This window comes from Tetrahymena thermophila, assembly GCF_000189635.1.
Source record: "Tetrahymena thermophila SB210 genomic scaffold scf_8254551, whole genome shotgun sequence".
Classification (NCBI taxonomy): domain Eukaryota; phylum Ciliophora; class Oligohymenophorea; order Hymenostomatida; family Tetrahymenidae; genus Tetrahymena; species Tetrahymena thermophila.
The window spans coordinates 355284-379378 of NW_002476322.1; the positions used below are offsets into that span (position 1 = coordinate 355284).

General features: G+C 22.7%; 6 protein-coding genes across 6 annotated transcripts; 3 read left to right on the forward strand and 3 right to left on the reverse strand. All coding sequences in view use genetic code 6, as the record gives it.

Moving 5' to 3' along the window:
* Positions 1 to 1438: 1438 nt before the first annotated feature.
* Positions 1439 to 4869, forward strand: TTHERM_00309920 (hypothetical protein; the record flags this gene model as incomplete). The annotated part of the gene is made up of 2 exons (XM_001021068.2): positions 1439 to 4785; positions 4857 to 4869. The coding sequence occupies 2 exons, from the start codon at positions 1439 to 1441 to the stop codon at positions 4867 to 4869; spliced, it is 3360 nt and encodes a 1119-aa protein (XP_001021068.2).
* A 3412-nt stretch (positions 4870 to 8281) lies between these two features.
* Positions 8282 to 12584, forward strand: TTHERM_00309930 (zinc finger lsd1 subclass family protein; the record flags this gene model as incomplete). Its single annotated transcript, XM_001021069.2, has 9 exons — positions 8282 to 8758; positions 9268 to 9571; positions 9620 to 9833; positions 9898 to 10192; positions 10255 to 10423; positions 10483 to 10632; positions 10694 to 10789; positions 10910 to 12427; positions 12553 to 12584. 9 exons carry the CDS (start codon positions 8282 to 8284, stop codon positions 12582 to 12584), a joined length of 3255 nt encoding a protein of 1084 aa, XP_001021069.2.
* A 940-nt stretch (positions 12585 to 13524) lies between these two features.
* On the reverse strand, positions 13525 to 15368 carry TTHERM_00309940 (protein phosphatase 1 regulatory subunit-like protein; the record flags this gene model as incomplete). The annotated part of the gene is made up of 7 exons (XM_001021070.2): positions 13525 to 13728; positions 13780 to 14440; positions 14501 to 14646; positions 14702 to 14787; positions 14857 to 14971; positions 15029 to 15145; positions 15207 to 15368. The coding sequence occupies 7 exons, from the start codon at positions 15366 to 15368 to the stop codon at positions 13525 to 13527; spliced, it is 1491 nt and encodes a 496-aa protein (XP_001021070.2).
* A 2423-nt stretch (positions 15369 to 17791) lies between these two features.
* On the reverse strand, positions 17792 to 18725 carry TTHERM_00309950 (hypothetical protein; the record flags this gene model as incomplete). Its single annotated transcript, XM_001021071.2, has 6 exons — positions 17792 to 17898; positions 17952 to 18057; positions 18110 to 18148; positions 18197 to 18347; positions 18410 to 18661; positions 18712 to 18725. The coding sequence occupies 6 exons, from the start codon at positions 18723 to 18725 to the stop codon at positions 17792 to 17794; spliced, it is 669 nt and encodes a 222-aa protein (XP_001021071.2).
* A 366-nt stretch (positions 18726 to 19091) lies between these two features.
* On the reverse strand, positions 19092 to 19514 carry TTHERM_000309968 (hypothetical protein; the record flags this gene model as incomplete). Its single annotated transcript, XM_012798869.1, has 1 exon — positions 19092 to 19514. One exon carries the CDS (start codon positions 19512 to 19514, stop codon positions 19092 to 19094), a length of 423 nt encoding a protein of 140 aa, XP_012654323.1.
* Positions 19515 to 22441: 2927 nt separating this feature from the next.
* TTHERM_000309969 (hypothetical protein) lies at positions 22442 to 23011 on the forward strand (the record flags this gene model as incomplete). The annotated part of the gene is made up of 1 exon (XM_012798870.1): positions 22442 to 23011. The coding sequence occupies one exon, from the start codon at positions 22442 to 22444 to the stop codon at positions 23009 to 23011; it is 570 nt and encodes a 189-aa protein (XP_012654324.1).
* Positions 23012 to 24095: the final 1084 nt, after the last annotated feature.

Here is a 24095-nt window from a genome sequence, read left to right on the forward strand (position 1 = left end):
TTAACTTTATAATTTTTAATTTTTCCTAGAAATTAATATTATTTTTATGCCAATTTTTAGCCAATATAAATATTAATTTTATGTAAACAGAGAATACTTACTTTTGAATATTTTTTGTTTGTTTTGTATTTTAATTAGTAATTGAAGTCTTTAATAGGTTGAAATTATTATTGTTAAATGCTAAGAAATCACTATCTATCTTTAGTTCAATTGAATTATCTTTATATCAAATAAAATTAATTAATTACCTCTTTGCTTGAAGACACTATTCACTTACCAAAATATTTGAAAATTTTAAGCATCTATAAATTATATTTAAATGAGAAAATTCTTTTTTATTGAAATATCAAAAATTAATACAAAATGACAATTTTTATTTTTGATTTGAAATAAGAAACAAATTAATAGTAAATTATTATAACTAATAAGTTTTTTTTTTGATATTTCATCTTGGATTTAAATGTTAAATTTCATAATTTCTTTTTTATTAATTAATTTTAAACTCTTATAAGTTTAATGAACCAATAATTAATTGTAATTCTTAAAGATAGACAAATACTAAAGGTTTCTATAATAAAATAAAATTTTATACATATAAATAGTTATTTAAATTTAATTATTGATGTTATTACTTAAAAAATTACTACTTTTCATTCTGATAAATAGTATCTTTTTTATGATGATTAATAAAAAAAAGTAAATATAAATTAGTAAATTTTGTACAAATTGTAAATTTTTTATTAAAATGAGCAAATTTGTGAAATCTATACAATAAATTAAAAATTATCCTTAAGTTCAAGATGAATTCATATAAAATGAGCAAGAATTATAATAGAAGTTTTTTTGGACAAACATAAATTTAAAAGGAAGTTATTTTTTTATTGGTTTTTACTTATTTGTATGTTTACAGCTTTTTATTGAAAAGTTAAAAAATGATTGACGTCAATAAAGATTATATACTGAATTGCTTTTATCAAATAATTTCATTTGTGCTTATTATTTGGTGGGGATTTTAAAAGCAAAAATTGCAATCACAATAAAAATATGAATTGAGTAATTGGTTTCTAAAGTTAATCAAATCTTAATAAAATAAAATTCTACACTCCCTCCATAAATATTTTGTAAAAGAAATTATTAAATCAATAATTATATTTAAATCAAATTATGGATAGTATTGTTTACAACAGTTTACACTTATTACATTTGTTCAAATATATAAATTGAATTTCGTATTTATTCTGAAAAATTTTTAATTATTTTCTATTCATCCATATTCCTCATCTAGTATAATCAAGAGATGAATACAAACAAATATTTATTAATATTTAGCAAAAATAATTTGTATTTCCTTCAGAAATATAAAATTTCTAATTTAATTTGCTATAAAAGAAATTTTTTCAAAAAATAATCTAAAATTGAAGAGAAAAAGAAAATAATAATGACAGAAACTTGTTAATCAGCCAAGTTTTTTTATTTTTTAACAATTCTAAATTTAATTCTTACTGTAACAGCAGATCCAGACATATTACCCATTTAAGTAGATGGGAATGTCTATTAGATTTAAGAATAATCTGCAATAGTTTATAAAAAGCTCCCTGAAGATAAATGGAGATATAGCACTTATGACTTGTCTGGATCTATAACATAAACATATATCTTGAATGGGTTTTAAGATTTAGCTTAGTCTTTGTATTTCATTGAATAAAATAATTTTCTCAACTTCTATACATAAAACAATCTAAATTTCTAAATTATAGATTTAACTAAACTTACTAGCTAGAAACCTGATTATTTATAGATAAATTCTGTTATTTTGAACAGTTAATGCACATAAGTTAATATGATCAGAAAATATGGGTCATACTACTTTTATATTTGTTCAAATCCCAAGATTTTTTTTTACGAATAATCAATAGCTTAATTATAAGCATCAAAAGCAAGTTAATCTTACAGCTAATTAGACATGACCTAAGATTATATTATGCTATATCCTTATGTCCTATGTTACAAAGGAAATATATTTACAAAGTTTGTTTCTTTGCCTTATACAATTTATAAATTGATTGATCTAAATTATGATTTATTTCTTCTTGACTACTCAACATTTTGCATAGCTAATTTAGCAGTTGATACTTAGACATTTTCATGCAAATACAGTTATTTTGTTGGTTCTGATAAAACAAATTTGATATTAACAAAAGTTTTTGAGTCCAACAGAAAATAGCTAATTTTTACTAGGATTCTTGATAAAAAAAGTAGTTTATATATTAAATATGAAGTATTTGATGTTACAAACTTACAAATGATAAATAGGGGTTTTAGTAGTTTTGAAGATAATACAAATTCGTAGACTATAATATAATATTAAAATATAATGTATCCAAGCAAAGGATATGTTTGGAATATAGCTTACGCTCCGTAAACCAATTCAGTAATAGGTTATGAAAAAACCGTCACTTAAAACCATGAATACTTACTAGTTAACGAACCCTTTTACAATTTAAATTTCTAGCAAGGTTATACAATATTTTTGAATAAAGATAAATCAGCAAATTATCTCCTAGATATCCGAGATGCAATGAACTTTAATTGCGTATCAGGTTAACATATTCAATTAGATTTTACATGTAGTAACTCTAATTGCCCTTCCTTTTCATATCTTGATAATTCTAAAAATAAATGCTATTGTGACTCAAATGCTGTTTATTCACCTTAAGCAAACTCTTGTACTTGCTCTTATGGGTTTACTCAATCCGCTGATAGCAAATCATGCATTTGCTAAACTGGCTATTATGTAAGTTAAGGGTAGTGCTTAAAATGCAATGCTGGTTGCTTGACTTGTAACGGTCCTTTATCAACTAATTGTTTAACATGTTAAACTGGTAAATATCTTTTTTAAGATAATTCTTGCTTAACTTGTGATTAATCTGGATAAATTCAATAAGGATCATAATGTATTTGTAAAAGTAACTATTATTAAAATGGTAATTAATGCTCTTAATGCAGTTCTAGCTGCAAAACATGTAATGGTCCTAATTTAAATAATTGTCTAACCTGTATTGATGGATTATATCTGCATCCAGATAATTCATGCTAGTCATGTGATACAAACGGATATTTTATACAAGGTTAAAAATGTGTTCTATGTAGTGCAAATTGTTAAACCTGTGATGGATCTTCATATAATAATTGCTTAACTTGCAAAACAGGTCTTTATTTATTTGAAAATAAATCATGCAATAATTGTGACACTAATAATCGATATTTCATAGACGGTATTAATTGTAAATAGTGTAATTCTCAATGTTAAAGCTGTAAAGGAAATCAACCAACTGATTGCCTTACATGCCCCTCAGGTAAATACATGTTTGCAGATAACTCTTGTAATAAATGTGACACCTTAAATAAGTTCTATATAGATGGGCTTAAGTGCTTGTAATGTAATCCTCAATGCTATAATTGCCAAGGACCTCTACCTACTAATTGCCTTACATGCCCTGCAGGCAAATATTTATTTATTGATAAATCCTGCTCAAATTGTGATACTCTAAATGGATTTTTTATCAAAGATAATTTATGCATAAAATGCCATCCTTAATGTTCAAATTGTTTAGGATCCCTTCATACAAATTGCACATCTTGTCCTAAAGATAAATATTTATTTCCAGATAATTCTTGCTAATTTTGTAATATATTAAATGGATACTTTATAAGTGGTATAAAATGCTTAAAATGTAATGCTTAATGCTCAAATTGCTAAGGACCACTAGAGACTGATTGTCTAACATGCCCGAAAGGTAAATACTTGTTTGCAGATAACTCTTGCTAAAATTGCAATACAAAAAATGGATTCTTTATAAGTGGAATGAAGTGTTTAAAATGTAATGCTCTATGCTAAAGTTGCAAAGGCCCTCTACCTACCGACTGTTTAACTTGTCCTTTAGGGAAATATTTACAATCAGATCGATCTTGCTAAGATTGCGATACCTTTAATGGATACTTTATAGATGGTATGAAGTGCATTAAATGCTTTGGTAAATGCTCAAGTTGTTCAGGACCTCTACCTAATGATTGCCTAACATGCCCAGTTGGGAAATTTTTATTACCAGATTATTCTTGTTAATATTGTAATACTTAAGATGGTTTCTTTATTAGAAATACTAAATGTATTCCTTGCAATCCTGGGTGTAAAACATGCAAAGGCCCTTTGATCACTGACTGCTTAACTTGTCCTGATTAGAAGTATTTATTTACAGATAACACTTGCCGTACTTGCTTAACAAGTAAAGGTTATTTTAAAAAAAATATATAGTGCCTTCCTTGTGATAAAGCTTGCTAAACTTGCTTTGGAGAAAATAAGAATCAATGTTTAAGCTGCAATGAAAACTCTTAACTGTTTTAAAATCTTTGTGAGTAATAATACGATACTTATCATTCAAATTACTTCAATGATTAGAAGATAAAATAGACCTCATAACAATTTCAAACAGGAATATAAGTTTCATTTGCAAGCACTATAATTTCAAGCATACTTTTGACTACGATATCATCATCAAGCTTTAGCTTAGTTGCTAATGGTCTTAATTCTTAAAAAGTTAGTTTTCATATCCTTATCGATACAAAATTACCTGCTTAAATATATAAAGTGCTTATTCAATTTAAATCTTAATTCCCATCAATGCAATATAAATACCTAAATGCTTATGAAAGCATATTGGATCAAAGTGATACTTAATTTTAAGATTCTAGATACAAACTTGTCAACCTTTCATTTAACATTTTATAGTCATGTGGACATACCTTATTCATTTTTGCAATCTGTTTATTTGTCTATATTATATTTTATTTTCTTGTAGAAAAATTAAATGACCAAAATAAAATACAGTAAAATTCAAGGGCTATCTACGAAAGACTAATCAGCAACATTATTATCTAATTCTTTTAACTGGTAATTACTATGTTTGTAGTAGGTATTAATCAATAAATAAAATCTTTTTTTCTAGTAAGTGAGTCTATTGGATTAATATTAACAAAAGTCCTATTGGTAATCCTACTCGCCTCTCTTTCTATATTTTTGTTTTAATAGTAAATTTAGATGTTAAACAAATTTAAGAGGAAAGATTATGATAAACTTAGCTTTGATAAGATAAATAGAGAAAAATTATTAAATGGTGCTATTTTTGATTGTAAGATAAGAAGAAATGTTTATTTTATTTCATTCTTCTTCGAATATATATTATTTCCAACAGTTATTATTTAACTGAGCTCTTAGTGGTTAAGTGCTTGGGTAATATCTATAACAATTACTTCTATAGAATTAATCATATTTATTTATTATAGGCCCTTTATATCAGTGTTAACGAACATATATTCCATATTAAACAGTTTTATATGGTTAGCACTCTACATATAATACTCAATTATAAACTTCTATATCTAAAAGAATGAGTTTAGCAGTAGCTTTATAAATAATTTAGATACAATTTGCTAATCGTTTCTAATCACTTTATTTATAGTTATTGCATTGTAACCTTTATATATATTAATAAACCTGATCCTCGAAATTATAACTATTATTTAATAAATGAGAAAAATGAAATAGGATAAAAATGATATAGATAATTATTACATAAAAGAATCTTCCTAAATAGAATTAACTCAAAAAAACATGATAAGATTTAAATATAAAAAATATAAATATAATTAAAAAAAATAAAGCATGTTATGATTAATTTAAAAAATTTCTTAATTATATTGAAATTTAATTTTCAAAAAAGTAATCTTAATAAAGATTAGTAACAAAAATATAATAAAAATATTTAATTTAGTAATAAAAATAAACTAAAATTAAATAAATTTATATTGTCATCTTAACAAATTCATTAATAAATAGTTTTTAATATTTTCAAAAATTAATTTATATTTTTCTTATGATTATCAAAATATACAACAAATACGAATTTTTTTATTTAAAAAATGAATTTTTGTTGAAAAATATTTTTTTATTAAATTTTCTGATTTTAAGTGAGCCTATCAAAAAAGAAATTTTTTATTTTCAGTTAAAAAAAATTAATTCAAGATTAAATGTTTGATATAAAAATATAGATTTCTTCATTAAAAAGCAAATTAAATCTTAAATTAAACAATTTTTTATTTTTTTTCTTCCATCAGATTCTAAACTGCTTAAAGACATATTTTTTATTTATTTCTTTTAAATTTTCTTTATTTATAAAACAATATTTATTGTTCTACTAATTATATTTTTCTTATCCACAAAATTATTATGCAAGAATAGCTCTAATTATTTTTTGATGAAATTATATTAATTTACAAAAATTCCTCGAATTATAAAAAATTTAAAATGTTTTATTGATATTCATAAAATTATTCACACATGAAATACTAGTAAAATATTTCTTTAGAATATCAGTAGTTAGCATATATTAAAAAGCTTCATATAAACTAAGAAATTAAATAATTTATAAATTAAACTCTTAATGCCAGTCAAACAACCATACTTAGTTAAATTCAAACTTGCTTTAATTTCCTTTTAGACAATATAAAAGTAAGAAGTTTTTAACTGTAAAATATTTTTTAAAACTAAAAAAAATGAATTTTTTATTAAATAAACTACAAATTAAGCAAATTACCTTATATTAATTAGTTTAAAATTTATATTAATATATAATTTACCCTTAAAAATTATTGATTATATAAGATAGCACTTACAAGCAATAATTGTTAAAATTCTTAATATTACTTAAGTACACTTCTATCAATTAATATAAATTATTTTTCTAACATTTTATCAAAATAAAATTACCTATTGGTAAAAGGAGTTGGAAATGATAATTGTTATATCCAAATCTATTTCAATCATAATTTTGACTAAAACACATTTTAAATTTTTTTTTTTTGATAGAAAATAAAAAATAAGAAAAAAATGGTAAATTAAATATATTTCTTTTTTTATAGATAATATAAACTTGAATAGCCTTAGCATTTACTGATTAAATAATAGATTTGGTAATAAATAAATTAAGGTTTGTGGCTGTTGTATTATTTTAAACATTTTTTATAATAATTAATTTTGAAAAAGTGTGTATTAGAAATAATCAAAATTACAGAATATAGATCCTATTATTAATATCTATACATTACAGATCATAATTGTACTTTTCTCATAATCTATTGATAATATTAACTTCTTTGCAATTCATGAAAATTTAAGAAGCAGGTAATTAATCATATAATTGTAAATTAGATAAATATGAAATTAAATTATCAATAGACATTAATTATTAAAAGTAATTAACTATATTCCCTCTTATCTCATAATTTGCAATTCACATAAATTAAAGAGGTTCTGAGGAATTTAATAACTCTGATTTAAATTTAGACTAATAATAGTCAGAATAATTGAGGTTTTCTATTAACTAAATTAGTTTATTTAGTCAAAATTTTAAATTTATTTGTGGATATAATTAAATCGAACCAATTAAAAGATAATTTATTTAATTAAAGTAAAGGGAATATTTTGTATTATTTAAATTTATATTAAATAAGATTCCATCTAAAATAGAAAAATCTTAATAAATATTTCAATATTACTTTATTGTGTCAAATTGTTTAAATTCATATTTTAATAATTTAACATTCAATTCATAAAATTTAGCTTATTTTATTAATATTTTATATTAAATAAATCAAATTGATTTTAGATGTTTAGCTATTAAAATGATATTAAATTATATTTTTTATTTTAATAAATGATTTTTATTTGCTTTACTATGAATTTTATATTTTTTTAGAGGCTTGCTAAAAACAATGTAAAGATTAAATAGGCTTTAATTGATTTATTAGGAATAGACTTTTAACAACAAAAAATTAATTTTTTAATACGAATAATACGAAATCAGCTTAAAACATCAAAGTTTATTTATACATTTTTTTATAATTCAGTGGTTAATATTTTGTGTATATTTATCGACTATTTTTATAAAGATACTTTTTTTATTAATACAAATTGATAATTTACATTTTATTTGTGTTAATAGAAATAGAACAAAAGTTCGAATAAAAAGGATAATTAATTTAATTTTCTGAAATTACTTTAGATTTAAGAATTACTTAGACAAAATGAAAATTCAACTTTAAATTCTACTAATCATCTTTTTTTTCCTGCGGGATATTTATTCTGGTAATTTATTTTGTAAAAATTATACTAAAATTAGCATTTTATATAGATGGTTTATTAATAAGTGATGAATTTCAGTTAGAAATGACTGCATCCTCTATCTAAGGATGGCCTAGTCTCACAATTAAATGTACATCATTAGATTATGTTAACAGAAACAAATAGTTGATGTATGGTATTATTGATAAAATGAATAACTAAAACATTCAAAAGACTTACACCATTACTTAACCACATTCGAGTTTGTCTGTAAGAGTAAATATCTACACAATAAGGAATTTTGCAGCTAGTGATAACATCTAAGTGTTTATGGATGGAACTATGTAGGGTTAATATCAAAAAGCAGCCAATTAAAATCTTGGAAAAATACTTTGCCTAACAAAATATGATTACCTTTATTAATTTTATAAAAATATTACTCATTCAGCAAATACATTTACCTTAGCATTTTAATCATCTATTTCTACTTATGCATCAACAGGAGGATTTGCATTAAGTGAGCTATATATTGAAATAGATACTTGTTATCCTGGATGCTAAACTTGCTCTGGACCTGCAAATGTACATTTTAATATAAAATAATTAAATTCTAATATAGATCTAATTTCATTTAAATATTAATAAACATATGCAGCATTTATAAAATATAAAATATAATTTAATTAAAATTTTAAACCATAAATTATTTTATTTAATTTTAAGGGTTAAATAAAATTAAACAAAATTTTTTTTTTATAAAAAATACCTAAAAAAATCAAATTACAAAAAAAAATTAGGAATATCTTTCATGCTGAATGAGCTTAATATTTCTTTTCTTAAAAATAAAAGCTCAAAAAATATTATTAATTTGAAAATAAAAATTTTTTTAGTATAAGGAATTAACTAATATATTTATTTTCCTAGTAATTGATTGTATTTTATAATATTTCTTTCTAATTGCTATCCTTTAACTTTAAATTTTTACTCTTTGAGAAATGTGGCAAAATCATGCTAAAATTATATATAACTTATTGATAACATAAATAAAATAAATTACTATTAAATTCAACTTTATAATTTTTATAATACAGAATTAATGTCTCACATGTATAACAGGAGCTGTTGCTAATAATGGTTAATGTTAATGTACAACAGGTTTTGCTTACTAAACATCTTGTGTACCTACCTGTCCTTCTGGATCAAGAGGAGAACCTACTTTATTAATATGTGTTTAAGATTATTGTGATGCATCTGTTTGTGCTACGTGTGACAATACAACAAAATCATGCACTTCTTGCAAATCTGGTTTTTATTTACTATATAATTAATGCGTAGCTACCTGCCCTACTTATACTATTAAATAAGGAAATGTTTGCTAAGATATACTGCCATCAAGTAATTTTTAAAAAAAATTATCCAAAAAATTAACTATTCTTATTTTAGATGGGATGTATCTACTTAAAGCTCTATTTTAAACTTTTGTTTCTGAAAGTGAAATCGCTGCTGGTGGACTAACAGTTACTGGTTTAGAAGGAAACGGATACGGTACAGTAACAAGTTCTGGAGCTTATACATCTGTCTGTAATGGAGTTTATTATATTGGTGGCTATATGTTAGCTGCAAGTAATGCATCATTTAAAAGAACTTTTACTTAACTGTAAAAATAAAATTTTATTTATATTAATAATGATATTTTTAATTTTTAATTTAAACATTTTTAGGCCTCCTCATTCTTAAATAAGAGTTGGTTTTACATTCGTAGCTATAGATAATTGGGATAAAGAATACATTTACATTAATTATGATGGTTAATAGGCTTCCAATTTCATGGTAAATGAAGCCATTACTATAGATAAATTGTGCGGATTAGAAAAATTTATGGATTTGGTTTTTTATGTAGACAAAACTGCAATACATACAAGTCCTACTCTTAATTTAGAAATAAAGGCCACACTTTCTTTAAATTCATCATAAAAATCTTATGGTCTGAGAAATTTATTTGTAATTTTAATCCAAGTAAAAATCAAAATTATTATTATTAAATGCCAATAAAAACTCATTTTTATTTCAAACTAAAGTGTAGTTAATGGTGTATATCGTGCAATCCAACAGCATGCTTGTAATGTGATATCACACACTATTTATACAAAGGATCTTGTTATGTAACTTGTCCAACAACTACATACATAGATTAAAATAGAGAATGTCATGATTGTGATGCTTCTTGTGCTACTTGTGGTGGCCCAAGTAAATTTCTTTAGTTTTTATATTGAAATCGATAAATAAACAAATTAATTAATTATTAGATAATACTGATTGTATTACTTGCCCACCTGGAAAATTACTATATAATAATGGTGGTTGGACCTGTGTAAGTAATTGTCCTGCTACAAATTATTACAGTGATGGTACTAAATGTTAAAAATGTGATTCAAGTTGCTTGACTTGTTTTGGAGGTAAATTTGTTTTAATTATTTTGCAAAATTAAACATATTTTTTATTAAATAACATTAAAAGGATCTAATAATAATTGTCAAACATGTAATGCTGGAGTTTTTTTGTATTAGAATTAGTGCTTAGCAAGTTGCCCTTCTAATACTTTTGTTAGTGGAAGTACTAAGATTAAATTATTATTGAATTTGTACATAAAAATATTTTTATTTTATTAGCCCAATGTATTAACTGCCAGATTAATTTTTCTTATTTAATACTAAACAATATTTTTTTTAATAGACCCTTAGACTATGATTTGCAAGCAGTGCTTAAAATGCGATGCTGGTTGCTTGACTTGTAAAGGTCCTTTATCAACTAATTGTTTAGCTTGTTAAACTGGTAAATATCTTTTTTAAGATAATTCTTGTTAGACGTGCAATCCTAAATGTTAAAGTTGTAAAGGAAATCAACCAACTGATTGCCTCACATGCCCCTCAGGTAAATATATGTTCGCAGATAACTCTTGTAATAACTGTGACACCTTAAATAGGTTCTATATAGATGGGCTTAAGTGCTTGTAATGTAATCCTCAATGCTATAATTGCCAAGGACCTCTACCTACTAATTGCCTAACATACCCGAAAGGTGAATACTTGTTTGCAGATAACTCTTGCTAAAATTGCAATACAAAAAATGGATTCTTTATAAGTGGAATGAAATGTTTAAAATGTAATGCTCTATGCTAAAGTTGCAAAGGCCCTCTACCTACCGACTGTTTAACTTGTCCTTTAGGGAAATATTTACAATCAGATCGATCTTGCTAAGATTGCGATACCTTTAATGGATACTTTATAGATGGTATAAAATGCAATAAATGCTTTGGTAAATGCTCAAGTTGTTCAGGACCTCTACCTAATGATTGCCTAACATGCCCAGTTGGGAAATTTTTATTACCAGATTATTCTTGTTAATATTGTAATACTTAAGATGGTTTCTTTATTAGAAATACTAAATGCATTCCTTGCAATCCTGGATGCAAAACATGTAAAGGCTCTTTGATCACTGACTGCTTAACTTGTCCTGATTAGAAATATTTATTTACAGATAACACTTGCCGTACTTGCTTAACAAGTAAAGGTTATTTTAAAAAAAATATATAATGCCTACCTTGTGATCAAACTTGCTAAACATGCTTTGGAGAAAATAAGAATCAATGCTTAAGTTGCACTGAAAACTCTTAACTCTTTTAAAGCTTTTGCGAGTAATAATATGATACTTATCATTCAAATTACTTCAGTAATTAGAAGATTGAATAGACCTAATAATATTTTCAAACAGGAGGTTAAATTTCTTTTGCAAGCTCTATAACTTCAAGCATAATTCTATCTATGATATCATCATCAAGCTTTAGTTTAGTTGCTACCGGCTTAAATTCTTAAAAAGTTAGCTATCATATCCTTATAAATACAAAATTACCTGCTTAAATATCTAAAGTGTTTATTGAATTTAAATCTTCATTTCCATCCATGTAATATAAATACCTAAATGCTTATGAAAGCATATTGGATCAAAGTGACACTTAATTTTAAGATTCTAGATATAAACTTGTCAACCTTTCATTTAACATATTATAATCATGTGGACATACCTTATTCGTTTTTGGAATCTGTTTATTTGTCTTTATTTCATTTTATTTGCTTGTAGAAAAGTTAAATGACCAAAATACAATCCAGTAAAAATCAAAGATCGTCTATCAAAGATTAATCAGCAACATTATTATCTAATTCTGTTAACTGGTAATTACTATGCTTGTAGTAGGTATTAATCAATAAATAAAATCTTTTTTTCTTATTAGTGAGTCTATTGGATTATTATTATAAAAAGTCATTTTGGTAATCTTACTGGCTTATCTCTCTATAATTTTGTTTTCTTAGTAAATTTAGGTGTTAAATAAAATTAAAAAGAAAGATTATGATAATCTTAGTTTTGATGAGATAAATAGAGAAAAATTATTAAATGGTGCTATTTTTGATTGTAAGATAAGAAGAAATGTTTATTATGTTTGTTTCTTCTTGGAAAATATATTATTTCCAACGGTAATTATTTAACTGAGCTCTTTTTGGTTAATTGCTTTGATATTATCTATAACAATTACATCTATAGAATTAATCATTTTCATTTATTATAGGCCCTTTCTATCAATGTTAACTAACCTATATTCTATAATAAATAGTTTTGTTTGGTTAGTATTCTATATATAATATTTAATTATAAACTTTTATATCTAAAAGAATGAATTTAGCAGTAGCTTTGTAGATAATTTAGATACAGTTTGCTAATCATTTCTAATCACTATATTTATAGTTATTGGATTGCAACCTTTATATTTATTAATAGCTCTGATTCAATAAATTATTACAAATATTTAATAAATGAGAAAAGCAAAATAGGATAAATGTGATATAGATAATTATTTCATAAAAAAATCTTCTTAAATAGAATTAACGCATTAAAACATGATAAGATTTAAATATGAAAAGTATAAAAAAAAATAAAGAATGTTTTGATTGATCTATCTAAAAAATTTCTTAATTATATTGAAATTTAATTTTCTAAAAGTTATATTATTAAATATTGGTAATAAAAATATTTAATTTTTAATAAAAACAAACTAAAATTATATAAATTTATATTGTAAACTTAACAAATTAATTAATAAATAGTTTTTAATTTTTCCAAAATTTAATTTAATTAATTAGTAAAAATTAAACTTATTTCTTGTAAATTGAATACCTACTTATAACAATTTTTATTGCATTTATAAATAATGATATACATTTTTTGTACAATAATATTTATAATTTTATTTGTTTATCAAGTGAAACAATTTAATTTTTTGATTTTCAAGATAGAAATCAATCATCCCATGTTGATGCCTTTTTATTACCGTCATCAAATCCTAATGCTTATTTTAACTTTTCTTTCTTCTTTTATTCTTTCTTCTAGACATGAGAATATTACTTGATATGTGATTGCTTTTTAATAGCTGCTGAGTTGAATTCAATTTTTTGAATAGCTGTCTTCTTTTTATGTTATCCTTCTTGACCTTCTTTTTTGTCCTATTTTATATATTTGATTTAAAATATTTTCTATTAAATATATTTTCTTACATTTTTAAAGTTCTTTTTCTCTTGATTTTTTTATGCTTTTTGTATTTATTTTTGGAGATTTTCAAGATCGTCTAGCTCGTTTTCGTCATTTTCTTCATCTTCATTTTTAAATGATTAGTTGCTATTCTTTCTTATTTTTTCTTAGTGCTTTTCTTAGATTTTGGCTTCTTTTTTGCTTAATTGCTCATGTTTAAATAGAGGTTTTTGAGGTTCATCTTCATTATCTTATTTGAAATACTTTTAAGATATTTTTTTGAGTTCTTCTTATTCATCAATTTAAGAATTCTTTTTCATGTATCCTTTAGAGTCATTTGTATTCTTTTTAAAGTCCTTCTTAAAGTCCTTTTTATATTCTTTACCATCATTTCCTTTTTATTTTTTAACAGTTTCATCAGCTCCCTACTTTTATTCAGGTTCTGGAAGCCCAAGTTGCTATCTCTTTTCATGTCTCTTTTCAAATTTCTTTTTAATTTTTTCTTCCTTAGTTAAATGACCTCTTTTTTCTACTTGAGTAACCTTTTCTACCAATTTTTTATTGTTAAATATTTCGAGAGATGGAACTATTTCATGGATTTCTTCAGGAGTAATATTTTCTAAGATAGGATTACTCAATAAACTAAAGTTAGACAAACATTTTAATTATTGCAAACCTTCTAAGTTTCTTTTTAATTCAAAAAATATTATCAATAGTTTAATTTATAATGAATATTTATTTATTTACTCTTATTTCGAAATAAGATTCTTTCCAAGATCAAGAATACGAAGCTTGCTGTTGTTTTAAAACGCATTTTCAGGGATTTCTTTGATTTGATTTTCATTTAATTTAACTTCCTTAAGTTGTTAAAGCTTTTCGAATCCTTCAATTGCCTTTTTATGAAAATGTATGTGAATATTTTAACACTTTTATAAAAAACTAATCTACCTTAATCTAATTATGAGAAAGATTAACTTTTTCTAATTAAGGATGAATAAGATTTTCTATTTTTTTAATCTTGTTATTTGATAGAACTATTTATTAGTTTTAAAAAAATATGTTTTATTTGTGAACTTTCATATAATTTAAAGCAAATAAATTACTTAAAGTATTCAAATTAGCCAATTTAGATATTCCTGTAATAGAAGTAATTTCGTTATTATTTAAAATCAATGCCTTTAAATTTACAAGCTTATCTAATCCTTCGATTTGTTTGATCTTTTATTTACATTTTGATAATAATTTTTTATATTGTGATAAAAATTAAATTTCTACTTAATTGTAACCAAGATTTAAAACGACCAATTATTATACTGAGACAAATTCAGGCATTTTAGTAATTGAGTTCTTGCTAAAATTGACATTTGTCATTTCTTTAAGCTTTGCTAAAGACTTATTTATGTTAAATAATTTTTTAATCATCGCAATTATTAATAAATAAATTTATTTTTACTGAAATGTCATCAATTTAGTTATCACTGCAATCTATTCTTTAAACCTTGCTAAAAGCACTGAAATCAAACATACTTATTTTTTGACCCTTAAAGACTACGTCAGTTATTTGAGCCTTATTAGAAATTTTTGAAGCTTCTTCAATTGTGCTAACTTTTTTCATTTTGAAAACAAATAAATCTAAGTAACAAAGAAAAACAAATAAAATAATAAGATATTTTTGATATTTAATTAAATAAATTATCAAATAAATCGTATTTCTTATTGTTTTTAATCGATAGATCTAATTAGATTTATTTTTAACTCTTTAACAAGTCACAAAGTAAAGTAGATATAGCAAACTTAAATAAGACAATCATAAAAAATATTAAAAAAAAGAATTCATTATAAATTAAAAACTATTCTCACCAACCATTCAAGGGAACTAATAAATTGATTAAATACTGTCTTTTTTAAAGCTAAATGAAAAGCTATTTAAAAAATTCTTAAAAATAAGATAAAATCCATTTCTAATAAAATAAAAAGAAAAAATATTTTATAAAGTGAAACAATTAAATTAAGAATAAAGAAATTATTATAGTAGTTAGATAGTTAGTTACTAAATATATAAATATATAATTTACAATAAATATTATATTAAAATATTTATTAAATTTTTATTTAATTTAATTTATAAACATATAATTTATTAGTTTTAAATAAAATTTTAAATAAATTAAAATAAAAGTTAAAATACAATTACCTACTTCAAAATATTTCTAAAAGTATTAAATTCATTATCTTCATAAATGAGCCATTTTTCTCTTGAATCCTCATTAATCTGTTAATTCAGTCTATTTTATTTAACATATTGTGTAAAATTAAAAAATAAAATTCAATATATTTCCAATTTAAATTTGGACAATCAAACTTAAATTTATTGATTTTTTAAAATAATTTAATATGAATATTTAATTGTCAGAAAATAAAATAAAAAATTTTTTTTATATTCTTTCATTTCTTTCAAAAGACCATTTATTTTTAAATAAATAAATAAATTATTTTAGTTTTAATTAATTTATAATAGCTAAAAAAATATTTTCTGTTATTTAAAAGGTATAATTTTTAATTAATTTAAGGCTAAAAAAGAGTGCCTACCTAACATTATATTTAATTTTGAGGAAGGTTTAAATTTTATAGAAATTCATTTCAAAATTTTAAAGTGAATAGGCTGTAGAATTTAATTTAATAACGATAATAATAAAAATATAAATAAATATTTATATTCATTTTTAATAACTTTATTTATTTATAAAATTTATCTTAATTTAATTTTTAAAAAAATTCTTATCATAAATATCAATTTCATTGTTTTGTAAGATATTGAAGTATTAATAGTTATTATTATATTTTATATTTTCATTTTTTGGCTATTAAATAAAAATATTAACTTATTTATTTTTAACCAAATAGCTTTTTACATAACTGTTAAAAAAAGTATTTTTACTGATTAAAATTGATAAAAAAAGGAATTACATTAATTTATTTATTCTGAGATTGTTCCCTTAATATCTTTCTATATTTGACCATGATTTCATAACAGCTAAAACACTATTTGAAATATTTAAAATTAAACTTTGTCATTAATTAATTTTTTTACATTCTATTTTAAATATCAGATTATCATTGATAAAAATACTTTTACACTTAAATGATTTACTCCTTCCTAATTTTAATTGAAATATTAAATTTAATGCTAAAATAAAATTATTTAAGTACTCCAAACTTTATGTCAAAACGTGATCATAAAAATATAAATAATGAATTCTTCAAAGTAATTTACTGTCTATTTTATTAAAAACCTTAATATAATAATTTTTTAAATGAAAATATTTACCGGATGCTATTCAATTCAAAAAGAAAATATCTTTTAAATTTGTATATTTTTATGAACTAATTTTACAAACTAATTATTATAAAATACATTAGACAATTACTTTTATAACAATTAATTTTACTTTCTATGTGGAATTGTTAATTTTAAAAAAGTTAACAATAAGGTAAATAGCTAGATAGTGAAAACAAAAATACCTTTCCATGCTTATTAAAATAACCAATATTTAATATTTTGTGTAGCTATAATAAAAATGATAATACTTCATCTTCCTAAATAAAAGATTTAAAAAATATGTAAATTATTTAATTAATATTTAAAATAAATTTACATGCTAAAATCAATTGAAAAATTCTTTAAAAACTAATTATTATGAACAAAATTTACTCCCTAAATAATTTAATTAAAAATTTAAAATATTTAATAATATCAAATAACTAACAACTTACTCCCTGTTTTATAATTATTTTATCATTTAGAATCCATATAATTAATATAAGAAATATTACTGCGCACTATTATTTTAATTTTAAAATAGATTAGATATAAATTAAACTCAAATACATGTTTACTTTCTTTTTCCAAATAAGTGATTTAATTTATTGAAATATTAAACAATAATTTACTTCCTACAATTTAAATAAATATTTCAGCATTATTCAAACATTTTTATGATAATAAATTAAAATTTTACTAACTATTTTTTATAAATGTCATCTTAATAGATTAAATTTGTAATTAATTTACATTATCCCACTAATTTTTATAAAATATTTATTTAATCTTAAATTAATTAAATATTTAATTTTACGTTGTTCCACTTTAGATGTAAATAAAAAAAATATTTTTTTGTAAAATTTGTAATTATTTTACTATGCCCTTTTTCTATTTAAATAACAATTTAGGTTGTATTAATTTTATTTATAAAATTTACCAAACATCTTAAATTAGCTTCATCCACAGCATTTTGCTTTATTTTCTATTTAAATTATTTTATTTTTTAATAATAAAGTACTTATTAAATTATCTACTTAAAGCTCTTCAAAAGCCTTGGAGTCCATGCTAATATTCTATAAAAAAAATGAATCTTAAACATTTTAATAATATAAGCAATTTACTGCAAGCTAGGTTTTAGTAAATGATATTTTTCTTTTCAGTTGGGTAGGTGTTTTTTGACTCAAATTTATAGATGGTAAATTTTCATTTTGATCTTGTATTTATATCTTTTTTTCTGGTTTTGTTGGTAGTCTATAACCTTCTTCTTTATTGCTAAGAATTTTCATTTTAAAATAAATTTTTATATAATTTTTTTAATCAATTTATTTAGGTACTTCTATGAAAATCCTCTAAGAGTATTTAATTTCAAATTTTATTCAGGCGAATTTGATAATTGCTCTTAATCATTCTTCTTTTGCGATTGGCTGTATGTTTTACTTCCTCTTCTATTCTAAAGAAGATTTTCCTTATGAGGGTATCTGTGACTTTGTGAGAGTGGATTATCTTGAAATTAAGATTAGTTGTAATTTGTTTAGGAAGGTTGATAGTTTTTTACTACAAAGGGATTTAGGTATGAAGTATGGTATCTAGAAGATTTAGGTGTGTTACCACTTAAATTTTTAGTGGATTGATAAACTGAACCATAGTCATTGTAAAGGAATGTTTAACTGTCATTCAAATTAATTGTAGGCTGCTTTTAAAAACTGGTTTGTTGATGAAAATAATTTTAATTGTGATCTTAATTTATCAAGGTAGACTAATTTGTCTTTGTTTTAGTATTAATTTAGTTGTGAATTTAAGACATTTCGTCTCTTAAGAAATGCATTTCAACTTCAAAATTTTTTCTAAATAATTCCTAATCATTTTATTGTTACTGTTTGATACTATCTATCTGCCTTGAATGAAAAGAATTCATTTTTTTAATTTCAGTTAGCATTTCTTCTCTTAAAGATTGCATTTACATACAAATGGCCTGTTGGCTATGAGAAGTTTTTTCTACTTCATTTAAGATAGACTTCATGTCTTCTTTACTTGTGTCATCTAATTAATTATGACTTGAAGCTTAATCCTAATTTTATTGAGATGCTTGCTACTTAACTTATGGAACTCTTCCGCCTGCTAAATTACTCTTTTGGCTTTGTGAATCTTTATATTATTGCTATTATTTAGAGACTTATTAAAGAATCTCTTATTTAAACAATTAAAAGTTCTTAAGAAGAAAGCAAGTAGAAGGAGTGTGTACTTCTTCATCCTTTTTAGCTATTGGCAGCTAGCACTTCTAGCAAACTGTTGAGATTTCTTCACAATCTTTTTCATGCTTATCAATATCAATTTTAGGAAAACTCTTACGGCAACCTCTGCAAACGACTTAGATTTTGGCAAGGCATTAAGTTTGATGATTTTCAAATTCCTTTCTTAATATCTTTTATTTGCAATCATCACAGTTCACAAGACTTTACTAGCACTCGCTACTCAAGTGCTAAGGCATGAACTTTTTAGGTATTTCCATCCCACAAATTTTGCAAGGACGTAAAATAAAGAGGCATTTTGCAAAGTGAGACTCACAGTTTGCATAACTGAGGCTCTCTACTTCAGTGCATTTATCTTAGCCTTTTAAAGATGTACCAGGGCAAGTAATTTTAATCGTAGAAAGAAGTGAATCAAGCTGAGAATTATTTACTTTTTTGTATTCGTCATTTTGAGAGCAATCATTATCAAAAGGACATTTATTTACTTTTTATATAAGATTCTCATTTAATTTAGATTAAACACAAACAGCGCAGCCGTATGATTTGCATTTTGAACACTCTAATATTTGTTAACGAACTAAAAATTTGCAAATTTTGCACTAAGCTTTTTCCTTTGAAATACTTCCTTAGCTTTTCACATAGGTCATATCAATTTTATGCTAAAGCGTCTGTTTAATTTCCCCTAAATCCTTTTGAATGTTGTTGTTCTATTTTGATTGTTGGTCCATATTGTTTCAATATAAATACAAATAAATGAATATCTTAATTTTGAATAATTTTAATTTTAAGGAATTGGTTATTAATCAAAGTAACTATATACATACATAGATAGATATTCTTCAATATTATTTGTTAGAAAATTTTGAAGTTTATTTTTAAAGTCCTTTTAGATACCACACAAACTCACTTTACAAAATTGTTTTTTGCATAAATTTAGAAAGGATTTAAAAAAATTTTAATTGATATTAACAAATGATTTTTACAGATATTAAGTGAAATAGAATTCTAATTTATTCTTTATTTTAATGATTAAGAAGATTTATATTGAAATATATTTCAAAGTTAAATAAAACTGAGTTAACAAAGTTAAGTAAAACTGAGTTAACAATTTTAAATACAAAATACTAAAAGGCTTTGGGGAGTATTTTTTATTAATTATAAAAAAAGATTTTCTATCCAAAGTTAATAACAAATTTGATTTTTTTATAATAATTAATGTTTGTTTCTTTTTATGATAATTATTTTATAATCAAATCAAATTTTATTTGTTTAAGCGGTTTTTTAAGCTTTTCTAGCTGTATGTAAGGAATATTTTATGGGCTAAAAATATACAATGAGTTTTTTTATACAAAGAAAATTATTTTACAATGAAGACAATTTAGTTTTTTCTGTTTTTTACTTTTTTGAGTTGATTAAAAAATTTATTTTTATATTGATGTAAAGTAGGGGATAAGGTTTTTAAATTTAATATAGAAGAAACGTATTAAGTTGGTTCATAAATTTTAAGAATTTACGTAATATATTTTAAAAATATGTGGGATCATCTCAAAAAGTGAGAAAGATGCAGACGTATTTAAAATTCAGGTGAAGAAAAGATTTTATAGAAAAACAAAAGATAATTATCGAATAAACGATTGAGGAAAGATAAATTTTTCTTTCAAGTAAATATAATTTAATATATAGGATGGATATTAAAGTTAGAATATAATAACTCATCTGTCTGTCTGCTCTGGTGGGAAAAGCTTCTTCTTTTGTTGAATTAATAATGAAAAATATTTTTTGTTCCTTCTAATAATTATCTATTTTATAATAATTATAATAATAATAATAATATTTGCCAAAAATTTTATAGAAATATTGATTGTTTTTAGAATTAATCATAAATAATTTTAATTTGAAAAAAAAATACAGTCTTAATAAATAAATCGTAAAAAAAAAAAACAATGTCAACTTCTCATACAAGCGCAAACTAAAATTATTACTTAGACTCAAACTGCTACAGTCATTTTTAAAATAATCATCTTATGGATAATAGTATATACAGTCCTTTAATAAATCCTTTTGATAGATTTGAGCATCAAGAAATATCTAACTGGAACCTTAATTCTAAATACTCGCAAAGCGACCTAAATTTTGATAAAATAAACACTCTGTTTGATATTGAATTAGAATTACATGATTGTATTCCTTTTAAAGATGGTATGAAATAACAGATTGTTGAAGAGCTTCCTAATGGACAAGAAAAACTAAATCAAGCTAACCAAGAGAATTTAAATGACAAGATCATAAATGAAGATTATCAGAAAGCATTATAATTGAGTGATAAAAATAGAACTATTACCGGATCTTCAACAAATCTCCATAACTTGTAGGATGATTCGTTTCTTGCTTTGTAGAGAGAAGCCAACTAGAAATTAGCTATGGTTAGATAAGAAACAAATTTAATAAATTAAAATAACAATTTTTTCAGCTAAAATGACTAAATCAACTTGAATAATTTAGAGACCTATAACTAAAAATGCTTTAAACACGAAATTCAGAATATGCAAGAAGAAACTTCTAATGAATATCGCTTTGGACTCTTTCCTTAAAATGAATAGAATAATTTTATTAATAGCTAATCAAGAGATTAAAGCTAAAATATCATAAGCGAGTTTAATTTTAATAATGTTTTAAATAATTATGATGACTACAGCAATATGGAAATTTCTTATTACCAGAGCTTTAACTAGAAAAACGCTAATCTAAATGAGATCAATCCAACACATTTTAACTGTTAAGATAATTAAAAAAGCTAAGATATTCATAATTAAATGTTCATTAAATAAGACCAATTATCTAAGGGATTTGAATTTGATTAATAATTCAACAACAATAATAATAAATATCCATATTTAAAATAAGAATACACAGAATAGAGCTAAACTGATGATTAATCAAAATATTACTAAAATTTTTAGGAAAAAAATTTAATTCAGAAAGAAAAATCAATTTAAGTTTAAATAGAAAATTTTGGATAAGACTAATTTATGATAAAAAAAGAACCAACAAATTGTATCATTCAGCATTTATATTCTAATAACAGAATATTTGATAAATATGGAATAGAATAATTGAATGATTTTAATTTTGATCTAGAAAATAGCTACTTCTATTATAATTTCAATAAAGATTTTGATGAAGAATTTCAAGAAAATAAACTAAAATATAAGAATTTACCTGCAAATCAAATCTAAGACTCATATAATTTTGAAGACAATTACTATTTAGGCAATTAGCACAATAATTACAATAATGAAAATGTCTACCAAGATCCTAAATACTTAGCATTTAATTAGTAGGATTAAGTATTAAATAATTTTAAAGAATCTAAAGACTTTATCCCAACTTACTAATAATAAAATCAGAGAAATTAGTTTGCCTCTTTGCAAACTGGAGAACAAATTTTCTATGATTCTAAGCACTCATTAAGAAAAATAAGCTCAAATGAGCAATATTCAACAACAACTAACTACTTAAGCAGCTAAGGTGGATTCAGCAATTAGTATTAACAACAGCTTTAAGCATCTTGCTTTTCGTAATAAGCTTAATACTCAAGTAGTTTTATTAATCTTAACCAAGAAAACCAGTAATTTTAAGACTCACAAAGTTAATCAACATAAAAGAAAATAATTGATGAAATAATGAAGTTGACACCTAAAATAAGTAATTAAGGTGAATCAACTAATTTTATTATGAATAATGATTAACAAAAGAATATCCAAAAAAATTTATTTACTTAGAATAAATCAGTATCTAATAGTCTTATTCCTTAATCATTAAGATCTGATGAAAACCAAGAAAAGAATAAGCAAAATATTGAATTCCCAGTTAGAAAATATCCTATTGCTTTTGAGCTAATTGATGCCCTTTACAATCAGCACCTAAACACAGTTAAAAAATAAGAAAAGCTAAGAAATAGCTTAATGATTTAGAAGCATTTTGGCTTCTACTCTTTATCTTTGCTATACAGTTTTCTAAGCTTTATCGAAAGTATACCTGAGCAAATAGAATAAAGCTTTTTAAACAATAAATAAGAAGATTAAGAAAAAATTAATAAATTGAAGTACCTTTTAGAACAAGAAAATGAGTAGCTTATAGAGCTCATTTTGTAAAAGCAATAAAACTCCAGAAAGATCTTGGCCTTATCAGCCAAAGTTATACCAGTGCTGCTGCAAAAATATTAATAATTTTGCACAAATATTTTATTTTACGCAGCTCTATTAATAGAAATATTCTATAACCAAAGGACTTCTCTCTATGATGGCTGTATAGATTAAACTAATTACTAAATAGTAATTCTAAATCTATACAATTTGCTGGAAAACCAGCCAATCTTTTATCAAGTGCCTCTTAAATCTAAGTGTTTAGAATACCTGATACATAACATAGTAATAATACTAATAGGGTATTTAAACAACTTAGATTAATAATTCATTTCAACCTTAATTATATGAAAATAATTTATAATAATAAAAAAAAAAAAATTAAAAAACAAAGAAAAAACAAAAGAAAAAAAAAGAAAAGAAAAAAAGAAAATTAATTAATTAATTATGTTTAATTTTAAAGTTTTATATAAATATATTTAAAACATATAATATTATTTGTTATTCATTTTGTAAGTTTTATTTACTCTTTATATAAATTTAAAGTTTTTTAATAATTATATTTATAATATATAACATTCATTATATTTATATATAATTAATTAATTTATTTATTTATTTTAAAA